The sequence below is a fragment of the Pelmatolapia mariae genome, linkage group LG3_W (genome assembly GCF_036321145.2).
Source record: "Pelmatolapia mariae isolate MD_Pm_ZW linkage group LG3_W, Pm_UMD_F_2, whole genome shotgun sequence".
In the NCBI taxonomy this organism is placed as follows: domain Eukaryota; kingdom Metazoa; phylum Chordata; class Actinopteri; order Cichliformes; family Cichlidae; genus Pelmatolapia; species Pelmatolapia mariae.
In genome coordinates, this window is record NC_086229.1 from 52,266,241 (window position 1) to 52,278,280 (window position 12,040).

At 39.6% G+C, this 12,040-nt stretch overlaps 1 protein-coding gene across 1 annotated transcript; it reads right to left on the minus strand.

The window, feature by feature from the left end:
• Positions 1–600: 600 nt before the first annotated feature.
• Positions 601–11,770, minus strand: LOC134624629 (NLR family CARD domain-containing protein 3-like). The gene is made up of 10 exons (XM_063469639.2): positions 11,653–11,770; positions 10,787–10,894; positions 10,085–10,189; positions 9,858–9,944; positions 8,556–8,734; positions 6,418–8,194; positions 6,022–6,195; positions 5,651–5,824; positions 1,649–1,695; positions 601–1,142 (listed from the first exon to the last, which is right to left on the minus strand). The coding sequence occupies exons 2-10, from the start codon at positions 10,873–10,875 to the stop codon at positions 610–612; spliced, it is 3,165 nt and encodes a 1,054-aa protein (XP_063325709.1). The 5' UTR covers positions 10,876–10,894; positions 11,653–11,770; the 3' UTR covers positions 601–609.
• Between the last annotated feature and the right edge of the window lie 270 nt (positions 11,771–12,040).

The following is a 12,040-nucleotide window of genomic DNA, read 5'->3' on the forward strand; positions in this document are numbered from 1 at the left end:
ATGATGAGTCATATAAATAACTCACATTACATATAATATTTTATATAAAAACTGTTATGCCACTTAATGAAGACAGGAGCTCCACGCCCTTTTCCCACAACTTAGAAAGTATACATATTCATACTTAAGGTTATGTTTATAAAACAAGGTTACTAAAAGTATAGTGAGTACATGTTTTCTTGTCTTATCCTCTCTGCAGGATCAACTGATCACTTCAAGGGGGCAACTTTTTTTGACCTTGTGTTTGTCTGTTTGATAAAGGTAATGAACTGGTTCCTATATAGCACTTTTCTGCTCTATTGGAGCACTCAAAGCACTTGTCTTATTTACCCATTCACAAAAGCACTATTTCTATGCTCTTTCTACCTAACATTCACACTTCAACAGGTGCGGAGTGTCAGAGAGGGCAGAGTTAGTATCTTATCCCAGGATAGTTGGCATGCAGGCTGAAGCAGCCTAAGATTGAACCGCCATCCTTGTAATTACTAGGTAACCTGCGCTACCAACCGAGCTACAGCCTTCTCCACAGTGCTGAGGCTTCAACTGATGTCTAGCCTCCTGAAGATGTTTAGCAGGCATTCATTTTCTAACCTACAGTGAAACTTCTTTCTACGGTAGCTGACAAAACAATACAGAGGAACGGGTGTCAAGTTCAACAGCAGGGTAGAGGGGATCAGTGAAGGTTGTTTTGAAGGTGTGGAGGTGAATGAGGCTACCAGAAAAAACTCTGTAAAAGGACAAAGTGCTAGCTTCCCAATCCAGATACACCCCAACCCGACTGCAGCGCAAACACTGAGATGATATACAGACCTTCTCTTCCCCGCACTGAACAAAACAACCACCATCAGAGCAAATCAGACACCAAGACTTGTTGTTTTGTCCCAGCTTGCAGTCATCCACATCTCCTTTCCTGCCAATGCTTCTGTATGTTAACCCAACACATAAGGGCTCTGACACCTCCATCTCCAGGTAGCAGCGCTCTTTTAGTCCCTGCTCACACAGCACCTGCTGACAGCGATCAAACCTCTCTGTAAGATCAGGATAAGCCTGCTCCTCCTCCACCCAGGTCACCTTTCTTTTTTCTTCAGAGAGCAGCAGGTTCTTGTGAGCTGTGTTGGAGTCCAAAGTGAGCGCACAGGCATCTGGAGGTAAGAAAACACTTATATAATCAGTAAAGTCTTTAATAGTACACATTTCTGAATACACGAGTGATGTTTATTTTTCCTCTTAAAGGCAGAACCATGACAGGAATGTTTCAAATCCATTACAATGAAGTTAATGTACATGGAATTGGTCTTAAAAAGAAACAATGTATTTCTACGATTCTTAATATTTTATTGCTGTCCTTCAATATCCAGTATTTTTACATGTACCATTAGATCTAATAAGTCTAAATCCTTTCTCACAGAAAACACTATGTAAAGAGGACCCACTGAAACTGATGGTGATTGTTTGTGGTGGTGTGTGGTAGAGACTGAGGGAGGCTGCTCGCTGGAAGCTCAGGTGAAACACAGAAAGCTGCTTTAAAGCAAAAGTTCTGGCACATTAACCTGAAATGAGCATGTCGTAATTAAGTCCTGTAGGATCTTAATGCCTTTAGAATTCAGACATTGCAACATTCAACAAACAGATTCCTGTAGATACTCACATTTCTTGAATCCTGGGTGTATCCGGTGACTTCCACCATGTTCAAAACTGTGGAGGAAATTGAGTTTAAAAAATAGAAATGGAACTATTAATTAGTAATATGTGCATCTATTCTGTTCACCACCCAACATCCAATATTGGTCTCTTGCTGGCCAAGAAAACAGGGTGATGATAAAGCTGAGTGCATGCTGACCCCAGCGGTCTGATCTTCACCAGGTAACAGAGGCAGTGATGATTATTCAGAATTGCAGCATTTTAGTTTTAATTTCTACCCATACAGGTTGATATATTAAATTTACTGTAGTCCAAGCTTTGCTTTGTGTTGTCGACTTTGTGCCTGTAATCACTAAAAGAAAGATTTGGGATTTGTTTGGCAGTAATGTAATAAGAGGTGTGACAAATTACCTTGTTCAGTGGGTAATTAAGTAAAATACTCCATTCCGTTTAAGAAAAGTATGTTATTTTTTTGAGTAACTACCAGGGTACTTGACTTGTTAGGAAACAGAAAGTTACTCTGTATCACTCTACAAGTATCACAGCATGAAACTCCAGGAAAAAGGTGGCTGTGCTCTAGGGCTGCCACGATTAGTCGACTAGTCACGATTACGTCGACTATCAAAATCATCGACGACTGATTTAATAGTCGACGCGTCGTTTGAAGCTTTGTAAGATCACGAAAGACGCAGGAATAAGTAGTAGGATTTAAGAGTGTAATAACGGACTGAAACAGAAGATGGCAGCACTGCATGTACAAGGATGCCAGCTGCCATTAAACCCCGAAGAAGAAGAAGTAGCTCTCTCCCAGAATTCATAGCGCAGCCCAGCTCAGTTTCCAACAATGGCGGCAGCTAGTTAGTTTTAATATTACTCTTATTATTCTTTCTGGGTCACAAAATAAACGTTTAACATATTTTTAGGCGAGCATGTAGCTGTGTAAATCTCAAATATCTGCTCAGTTTATCAAGACACCACATATTTTCAAAAGCGCTCCAACTAGGGTTGCCAACTCCCTGAAAAATAAATAAGGGACACCTTGTGGCCGGGGCCGGGCGACCCAGTTGTCTTCACCCTTCCCAGTGTGGTGAATTTTGTAGCTCTTTTTTTTGTGTGTGAAATTATTTTTTTAACCATTTGACTTGAATTTGATTTAAGTAGATACATATTCTTTGTGATATGACCATATGGGAAACAAATGATCATTTAGCCATTTATTTTTAGCTCAAAATGACAACAATAACACAATAAAACAGGTCTCTTTCTTAAACAGAAGCCTGTCATGCTTAACTTTTGAGAATATAAGTAAATCTTTCTTTAAAAGAACTCTGTCCTGCTTAACTTAAAATTATATAAATTAATAGAAAACAATAGAACGAAAAACATTCTTGTAACAGTGCACATATAGTGCATTTAGTACAATTGGCTTCAGTTGAGGTATTATTTCAGCTTTTCTAATGCTAATCAGCTGCTCCCGTTTGTAAACCCGCTTGTTCCCATGATTACGCATCATAACTCATCATCATTATTCATCTATGTATTACTTTTATGTATTAGTCATCTATTTGTTGTAATCATCTATCCTTGCAGTTGTTTATTACACAAAATAAATTATATTATCACACTTCTGGCCACATAGCGCTGATATTCATTGCACATGCCCATATTAACCTTAACCAGAGGGTTTTAAAAAAAACAAACCAGTGTTTACATATCATATCTGCTTCTGCTGTGGCCTGGTGGACAAAAAATTGGTTAAGGGTTCCCCGAGCTTTCACGCCCTTCATGTTCCTCATGTGCCCGCCATTAGAAACATGCCTATGGAAAAAGTGCACCGGCACACAGTGCAGTGCGCTTTATAGGTGTTGTCATGCACTTTTCCAGCCAGGTGTTTTCCTTTTCCCATTCCTCCCTGTACTTTTGCAGCCTTTTTTCTTTCTCTGAGGGGAACAAACATTGCTGGTCTAATGTTGGACTTACACTGTGCGATTTTTGGCCCATTTTGAGCCGATTTTTGAGTCGTGCAACCGATTTGGTGATCGGCCCGATTTTGGCCTTCATCGTGCATCGTGTAGTATACGTGGGGTAACGAGAAGTGATTAACACCTCACGACCAGCTCCCGATCATCAATCGCTCGTGAGGGTGTCACCGCAGCCGCTCACACTGCTCACGCGCAAACACGTAAACGTCAGTGAAAAAAGCGGAGCAGCACGGCTGTGCAGCGTGTGATCTGGCACAACTTGTAGAACTTTGGAAAGCTCATCCGAGCCTTTTCGATGTGGCCTCACAAAATTATCACGACCACAACAACCGTGAAAATAGTTGGATTTACATTACTGCTCAATCACAGCTGCCTGATCAATGTTTTTCATTAGCAATTTAGCAAAGTTGATGGTGGTGGTGTGAGTCTGTGTGAGTGAAAGACAGAGAGGGAGAGCGAGCGACAGATTTTCTGTTATAACCTTCATTTTATGGAGGCACAGTGTGAGCACTCAGGTCGCATCACAGCATCGGGCCGTATAGTGTGAGACCCTGCATCGTGACCTACGAACTTATAACCCCTGCGAGTCAATCGTGCAGTTTGAGCAGGAGCTGAATAAGGTGACTGAAAAAAATCGCACAGTGTTTGCCCAGCTTTAGGTGTACTGTCGTCCGAGACTTGCACCGCAGTGTCGGCGTTTGTTTCCCTGTTGGCCATGCTTCTTGTTGTGGTCATCTGTTGTCTTCCGGTATTTTCTCCGTAAGCGACCTTTCCTCGACCAATGAGATAAGCGGTAATCTGAATTGTCATACTCGAATTGTCATAAGTGTGCTGTCAGCTCATTGGTCACAGAGCAGGAGAGGGGCTGGGAATTATGTTTTCAAACAAAGCGTTAATTCCATTAACAGTTATAGACTACTTTTGATTCTCACTGTACTACGGGACAAAGTGTGTCCCTTATTAGCTCAATACAGGACGTGTACTTTTGTTTCTAAATGCTGGACGATTCCGTTTTTTTAAGGGACGGTTGGCAACCCTAGCTCCAACGTTTTCGGAGACGTCTGTTACTCACTAGCTCGATAGCTAGCCGGGGGCAAGGCTCACTAGAGCCCGTGAGAACACCGGACTCCCGGCAAATCGTTTTCAAACCCACCGCCGTCTTTCGCTACTCAGGTTAAACATATATAAGTCACTTAGATAACTTAAAAATGTTATTGTTTGGCTTTTTTTTTTTGTAGTATTTTATTTGTTCCTGAGTAAATCGGTTTGGCTGAGATTAAAGTTTTAGTTTTTACACAGCTGAATAAATGTCAAGCAGACAACTGATTATGAGAAGTGTGAGATGCTCGAGAATATACTCCGGTGTCCTGTTATATTTTAGATAGCAAGGAGTTTATTAAACTTCACCGAAACAATCTGCAAATTTCATTAAAATTTAATAAACTATCATCTTGTCTTTATTTTTAGTTAGCACATACCTTAAACCCTTCAAGCTGTAAGCTAATGATCGTTATATAAGAGCAGATGCATGCTGGTGCAATAATGGATGCATGATCGGATTAGTCGACTAATCGCAAAAATAATCGGTGACAAGTCGACTATCAAAATAATTGTTTGTGGCAGCCCTACTGTGCTCTAATCTTTAGGAGGTGAAAAAGCAAAAACTAAAGTTTAAAACACTTCAGATTAAGATCAGATCAGATTTTCTTCTCCTCATTGTGGTGCATCTGCTTGTAAATGGTACATTTACAAATAATAATAATATAGTGATGTGTTCTGTTTGTTTGTTAACTAGCTGTTATTATTATTACTATTTTTAGTTTGTTCAAGGGCTACAATCGGGAAATAAACGTATTCTCAATCATTAACAGGAAATAGAAAGCATTTTGGGATGAAGACTAGCAGAACATTTTGAGCTGGCTCTCATCCATTAAAAAACTTGTCAAACAGCTTCCTGGGGTGTTTCCGTGCTTGTTTTGAGCTTGGGGACCATTTTCCAAACAGTGGATGATAAAGGAATAAATTACTTGACTTGGCTGAGCCGGTATTGTGGATCATTCCTCAGCTCAGAGAGCTTCTTCTCTCCATATTCTCCTGGATAGTTGTAACTCAGGTCCAACTCTTTCAGATGTGAGGGGTTTAACTTCAGAGCTTTGACTAAATAATCACAGCCTTGTTCTGTCACCAGACACCCAGATAACCTGAGGAAAAAAAGTTTGATACATATAAATGCAGGTTTTAGAAGATTTAGAAATCCATCAGCAGGACTACATCTGTTGCATCGCTGAAAGACTAAATGACTGGAGGAATGAGTATTTACACTCTATCTGTTTCACTTTGTAGGAGGTGGAGATGGGCTGTCTATGTTTACATTATGATACATAAACATTTAGTGTACCTCAGAGTTTCCAGTCTGGAGCACTGACTCGACAGTCCTTTACAGAGCAGCTCCACTCCTGAATCTTTCAGGTCATTGTTGCTCAGGTCCAGATCTCTTAGCAGTGAGAAGGGGTATTTGAGAGCAGCGACCAGATGATCAACCCACTCTTCAGTTACTTTACAGTCTGCTAGTCTATGGAGGGTGATGGGTGTTTATTAATTTTCATAGGAACAGATAGGTGTAAAGAAAAGGCATGTTTAAAGATACTTAATGGCCAACCATGTGATTGCCATTTGTAATACAGAGGACTTGTCCCCTCTCCTTCCTCTTTTGCATTCTGGCTAATAGTCCAGTTTGCTGAAATTATTTAAGGGTGAAGAGTTTATCTCACAAACAAGAGTGAAAAAAACTTACAAGGCTGTTTTGCTGCTCCTCACTGCTGGTATCAGCCTCCATCTGCCCTCATCTGATGTGTTGTAACTCTTTAAGTCCAAGACTTCCAGATCATTCTTTGATACCTGCAGCATGTAGGCCAGTGCAGAGCAGTGCAGGGGAGTCAACTCTGTTTTTGAGCGATCTGACAGTGCAAGATATTCCTGAATCTCATCTTTGACTTTGTGATCTCTCATCTCGACCATAGTCTGGAAAAGGTTGATGCAGCTGTCTGGAGAGAGGTTCTTCCTTCTGATAGTCTTTAGGTAAGTCAGGATTTTCTTGTCAGTATCTTGACTTTGATCTGGTGGAGTCAGCAGACCCTGAACGACTCTGCGATTGGGTTCAACCATAAGTCCAAGAAGGAATCTCAGGAAGAAGTCCAGGTGGCCATTTTTCTTCTCCAGCACTTTGTCTACTGTTATTTTAAGAAGTTCAATTAAAGTATGCTCCTTGCCCTTTAAATCAAAGAAGATACTGATATCTTTAGTATTATTGTTAATGAAACAGTCATAGATGTAGAGAGCTGCAAAGAACTCCTGCACAGTTAGATGCACAAAGAAGAAGACATTTTTCTGGAAAATTATTTCTTCTTCCCGAAGAACTGTAGTGCAAAATCCAGAGTAGATGGATGCTGCTTTAACATCAATGCCACAGGCTTCCAGGTCTTCCTCATAGAAGATAAGATTTTTCTTCAGCAGCTGCTCAAATGCAAGCTTGCCGAGTTTCAGAAGAAATTCTTTCTGTGTTTTCAGAAGCTTCTCTTTGTTTGTCTCAACGTCCTTGTCATATTTTCTGCTTCTGTGTTTTGTTTGGACACAGAGAAAGTATGACATCATCTCTGTAAGAGTTTGAGGAATTTCAGTTTCAGTGTCTCCTCCAAAGACTTCCTGGAATAACACTGCAGAAATCCAGCAGAAGATCGGGATCTGACACATGATGTCGAGACTATGTGAAGCCTGAATATGTTTAATGATCCTTTCAGCAAGACCTGGATCATGACTAAATCTCCTCCTGAAGTATTCAGCTTTTTGAGGATCATTGAACCCTCTTATCTCTGTCACCATGTCAACATGTTCTGCAGGGATCTGATTGGCTGCTGCAGGACGGGAAGTAATCCAGAGCTTTGCATCAGGAAGAAGGTTACCCTGGATGAGGTTTGCTAGGAGATTACTTACAGATGTTACTTCCTTGACAGATGTTATAGTCTTAAAGCCTTCAAAGTCAAGCTGAAACCTGCTTTCATCCAGACCATCCAGGATCAGGACAGTCTTGGTTTTGGTATAATCCACTGAATCTTTGAGATCAGACAGTGTGGGGTGAAATAAAGTCAGAAGCTCATGTAGGCTTTTTTTACCTGAAATCAAATTCAACTCTCTGAAAGAAAGGCTGAAAACAAAATCTACGTCTTTGTTTTCCTTCTCTTCGGCCCAGTCAAGAATGAATTTCTGCACAGAAAATGATTTTCCAATTCCTGCAACGCCCTTCGTCACAACTGTTCTGTGAGGTGTGTGTTGACCAGGCAACGGTCTGAAGACGTCACTCAGACTGACTGATGAACATGTTTCCAGTTTACTTGTGCCATATCTGAACTCATGCTCTGTACGAGGCCCTTCACTCTCCCCAGTGGTGATGTAGAGCTCTGTATAGATGTTGTTCAAAGGACTCGGCTTGTCACCAATACCTTCAGACACCAAAGTAAATTTTCTTTGCATCGCTTCTTTCAATTTCTTCTTTGCCTCAAACAGTTTGATGTCACCTGTAACAATGAAATGCAAGATGAACAAGCCCAAAATTAGTATTAATACTGAATGATTTCATTTTCTAAAGAGGAAAAATGCAAAATCACAAAATGACAAAGAAAACAAATCTTGAAATTAAAGTTTTCACTGGTTTAATTGTTGAAATTTTGGGTAAGGTGAAAAAAATAAATTAAAATACAGAAAATTCACCAATTACAAAGACCCTGGCACACCTGCAAAACTGTGTAGAAAAGAGATGTTTTATTAACAAGAAAATCCCAAATATTCAAACATTCAAAATACCACTCAAACTCATTTTACATCTAATGAGAGTTTAAAACTTTTCTCATAGTAGTTCTACAAATTATTAATACATACCACTGTCATCTTCAGTATCTTTCAAGCTTTTCAGTGTTTTTCTGGATTTCTTTCCACACTGTGGGCAGGACTCCTCTGCTGGTGAATCAAACTGGTCTGAACAGACACACTGTTTGCAGGACTCATGTCCACACATGAACTGGACTGGATCCCTTAAAACCTCATCACACACTGGACAGCTGGATTAGATGGGAGATGAAGAAAACATTCCATTATTATTGTGCATCACAAACAGTGATATGACTGTGAGGCAGCCTCATTTGATCAACAAACAAAGAAACTATTCTCCTGTATTCAGAAACATGTTGGTCTGGAGATTTATATCTATATTGCTATGGAAAATAAACAGCCTTGAAACGTCACCTTCATACACCATCAACATCACATCATACACTTCTTCTTTTTATTACTTAAGTTACTGTGTCGTGTCGTGCCAACGTGGGACAGTTTTCCAATTTCATTGTACTATTGTACACTGTATGACTGTGCAATGACACTGAAAAACAAAGTTTTATCAATTTAGAGTCCACAAACATCAAATGTAATATTCCTCAGCAGAAACTAATGTTGCCCCTTTAGCAGGATTAATCTAGACCCTGTTGAAAAGACCTCCAGGTTCTTCAAGTACTTTGTCACATGATGCAGAATTCATAATTGAATTTGTGACAGTTTGAAAACATTGATCTATATTCTGCATGAAATCTCATTGTTTTTACTAGATCAAGGTTTTTCTTTGAAAAAGTTATCTATTGTGTGGCAATATCTATTGAGGCCACATAACTCTTTCCCAATTAATCTGTTCTATGACATTATTCCAAAAAGCCTGCCTTTGTGTTCACGAGCAAACTAGATTTAGTGTAATGTTTCTGTATGAAAGCAAAGCGTTTTCCTGGTAAAATTCGATGCAGGTAAAACGTGCTGAACAGCTGCACTTAACAACACCGACAGTTGAAGAGCACATTTTCTCATTAAATTTGGGGCCCTTGAAGATTTCTTTTTGCATCAGATACACTATTGTTAGGCTAAATTTACTGAAGCATTAAGCATTACTCCACCAAAGTGACAAAGTGACTGTGAGTGCTCTGAAATCTAATCCAGTTTTGTATTATGCTTCTTAAGGTGAAATGATTATAACATTAACTACTACAGGGATCAAATTGAAAATTGAACTGAATAAAATTGCCATGCAAAAATACAGAAAAAATCAACATGCCACATGTGAAATCGCAGGTCAGTCAAATCAGTCTGTCACTTAATCTTTAATGTGCTAAATTTATTCATTCAGGGGGAAAAAATCTTTACCTTTGTGTCTTTCCAAAGTTGACTGGATGATACATGGATCCTTCACTCTTCATAGAGACAACACTGGGAGTTCTGGACTCAGTTGCACTAAAAACATAGATATTTGTATTTATTCCACAAACAAGAAACCATCTGTGTTTCTATTGTATTTGTTTCCAGTGAAAGTGAAAGAAGAATACCTCTAACAAATTAATGGAAAACATTTTAAAGTACAAAATAAGGATTACCCCTGATGTTGCTTGTCACCAAAATTAACTGGCTGGTACATGGATCCATCACTCTTCATAGACACACGGCTGGAACCGGGAGAGTCATCTCTATTCGTCTGTGAACTGTTCAGAATGGGATAGGAATCTTTTTTTCTTTTCTTTTTTTTTTAAAGGTCCAAAACCACTGAGAATAACTGTGAACCTTGATCCATGATGGACCTCTGAGCTAAATGCTAATAGGATGGCAGAAAAGGAATGTGAAGGCAGGTGACAAATTAAAGGAAAAACAACAATGTCGTGTGCTGGTAACAAGAAGTGCATCAAGTGTCTTGTGAACTCTACATGAGGGTGAACTCCATTCTCCTAAAAGATTCCCCTCTCACCTGATGAAGAAGCTCCAAACTTTTCCACAGCTGTTCAGCTGTTTGAGATCAGGCAAATGTGTTAGACCAGAGTAACATCATTTTCATCCTCATCGGGTTATTCAGTGAAACCTCGTGTCATGTTCTATCACTCAGAACAACTCCTGAATGATTTATAGACTCTTCCCTCTAAGGGGGTCTAAATCCTGCCAGCATAACATAGCCACTTTTTCCTTTATTATGTCACCTATCTGTAAGTATTAAACAAAGAGAGCTCTGTGTAGATAATAAATTGTAAACACACTGCAGTAAAAACCGTTTTCCAATGTAGAGTTTCTTCATTTATGATCGGACATACCTGACTAGCAGCCCACTGCGGGAGCTGATTGGCTGTTTGGGCAGTGAGAGGGCGGAGTCAGCTTGGTTTCTCTTTCTTGTCTCAGCCATTTCTACAGCTTAAACAGAACTAAATGAAAAAAACAGAGAAGAGTTTGTAAATGATTACAATCCAGCTGTACAGACTTTATACAGTTTATTGGCAATTCCAGTGTTACAGATCCTTCTTCCTGAACCTGAACTGAGATGATCTGCAGGGACAGCTGGCAGCCTGTAGGTGGCAGCAAGATCTTATCTTTATTTCCCCTCCTAGACACTAAATGCACTTTGTTAATAGTCAATAAAGTTACTCTTTATTTACTGACCTAATATTTTTTGGTAATCACTGCACTGTCAGGTAAGATTTAAGATTATCTAGATTACTAGTAAATCACCAGCAGCAGTGGGTGAGTAAAGTGAAGTGGTGCGACAGTGCAGGTCCTCTTTAACGGTCTTTTGTTTACACGGATGATCAATGACAGCGTGAAGGTGAAGCAGGTATTAAAAACAAGTTAGAGTAACTATTTCCATCATACTATGAAGCAGGTCAATGGAAAATGGAAGTAAAAGACTTACAATGCGAATTTGACTTGGTTTTATAACGTTACTCGAGTGTTTATAAGGTTAAACGTGGACATATGGTCGCTCCTAAAAAGTAAATTATAAAAATAAAAGATGCCACAGTTTGAATTCGTTTACGCTGAGTCGCTGTCAACTCTGAAATCTGCTGCTGCGATGATCCGCAGTTACTGCAGTAAAACAAGATGTCGGCTGATTAAAAAAAACCAAACACGGATCGCTCTGCCCGACAAAAGTCGACATAAAGCAGGAAGATAGAGGGTGACTTACTTTCACGGCATAAGGGTTTTCTTCTTTCTTATAACTCAATCAAGTATTGTCAAGGTTTCCTGACAGTGAGACTCGCTGCTGCACTAAAGAATGGCACAAACTGGAAACCCTGTGTGTGTGTGTGTGTGTGTGTGTGTGAGAGAGAGAGAGAGAGAGAGAGAGAGAGAGAGAGAGCGTGTAGGGCTTGCTATTGTTGTTGTTGCATTTCTTTAGTTTCACTTACGTTTTTATGCGCCTTTTTTGTCCATCGGATGTGTTGCTGATTGGACTGGATCGTTAGAGTCACATTAAAAATATATATTTTTGATCATTTCGAGAAAAAAGTTGAAATTGTATTTGTTTCAGGACAAACTGCCACAGCTGCTTATTTGTCTACAAAATACCTTGT

What these genes read in the sequence shown, in the direction of transcription:
- LOC134624629 (XM_063469639.2), bottom strand. Translation starts at nt 10,875, where the DNA reads ATGGCTGAGACAAGAAAGAGAAACCAAGCTGACTCCGCCCTCTCACTG. An exon ending in CGCAGTGGGCTGCTAGTCAG is followed by an intron (nt 10,190 to 10,786) that starts GTATGTCCGATC and finishes CATTCTGAACAG; the next exon opens with TTCACAGACGAATAGAGATG. An exon ending in TCCAGACTGGAAACTCTGAG is followed by an intron (nt 5,825 to 6,021) that starts GTACACTAAATG and finishes TTTTTTCCTCAG; the next exon opens with GTTATCTGGGTGTCTGGTGA.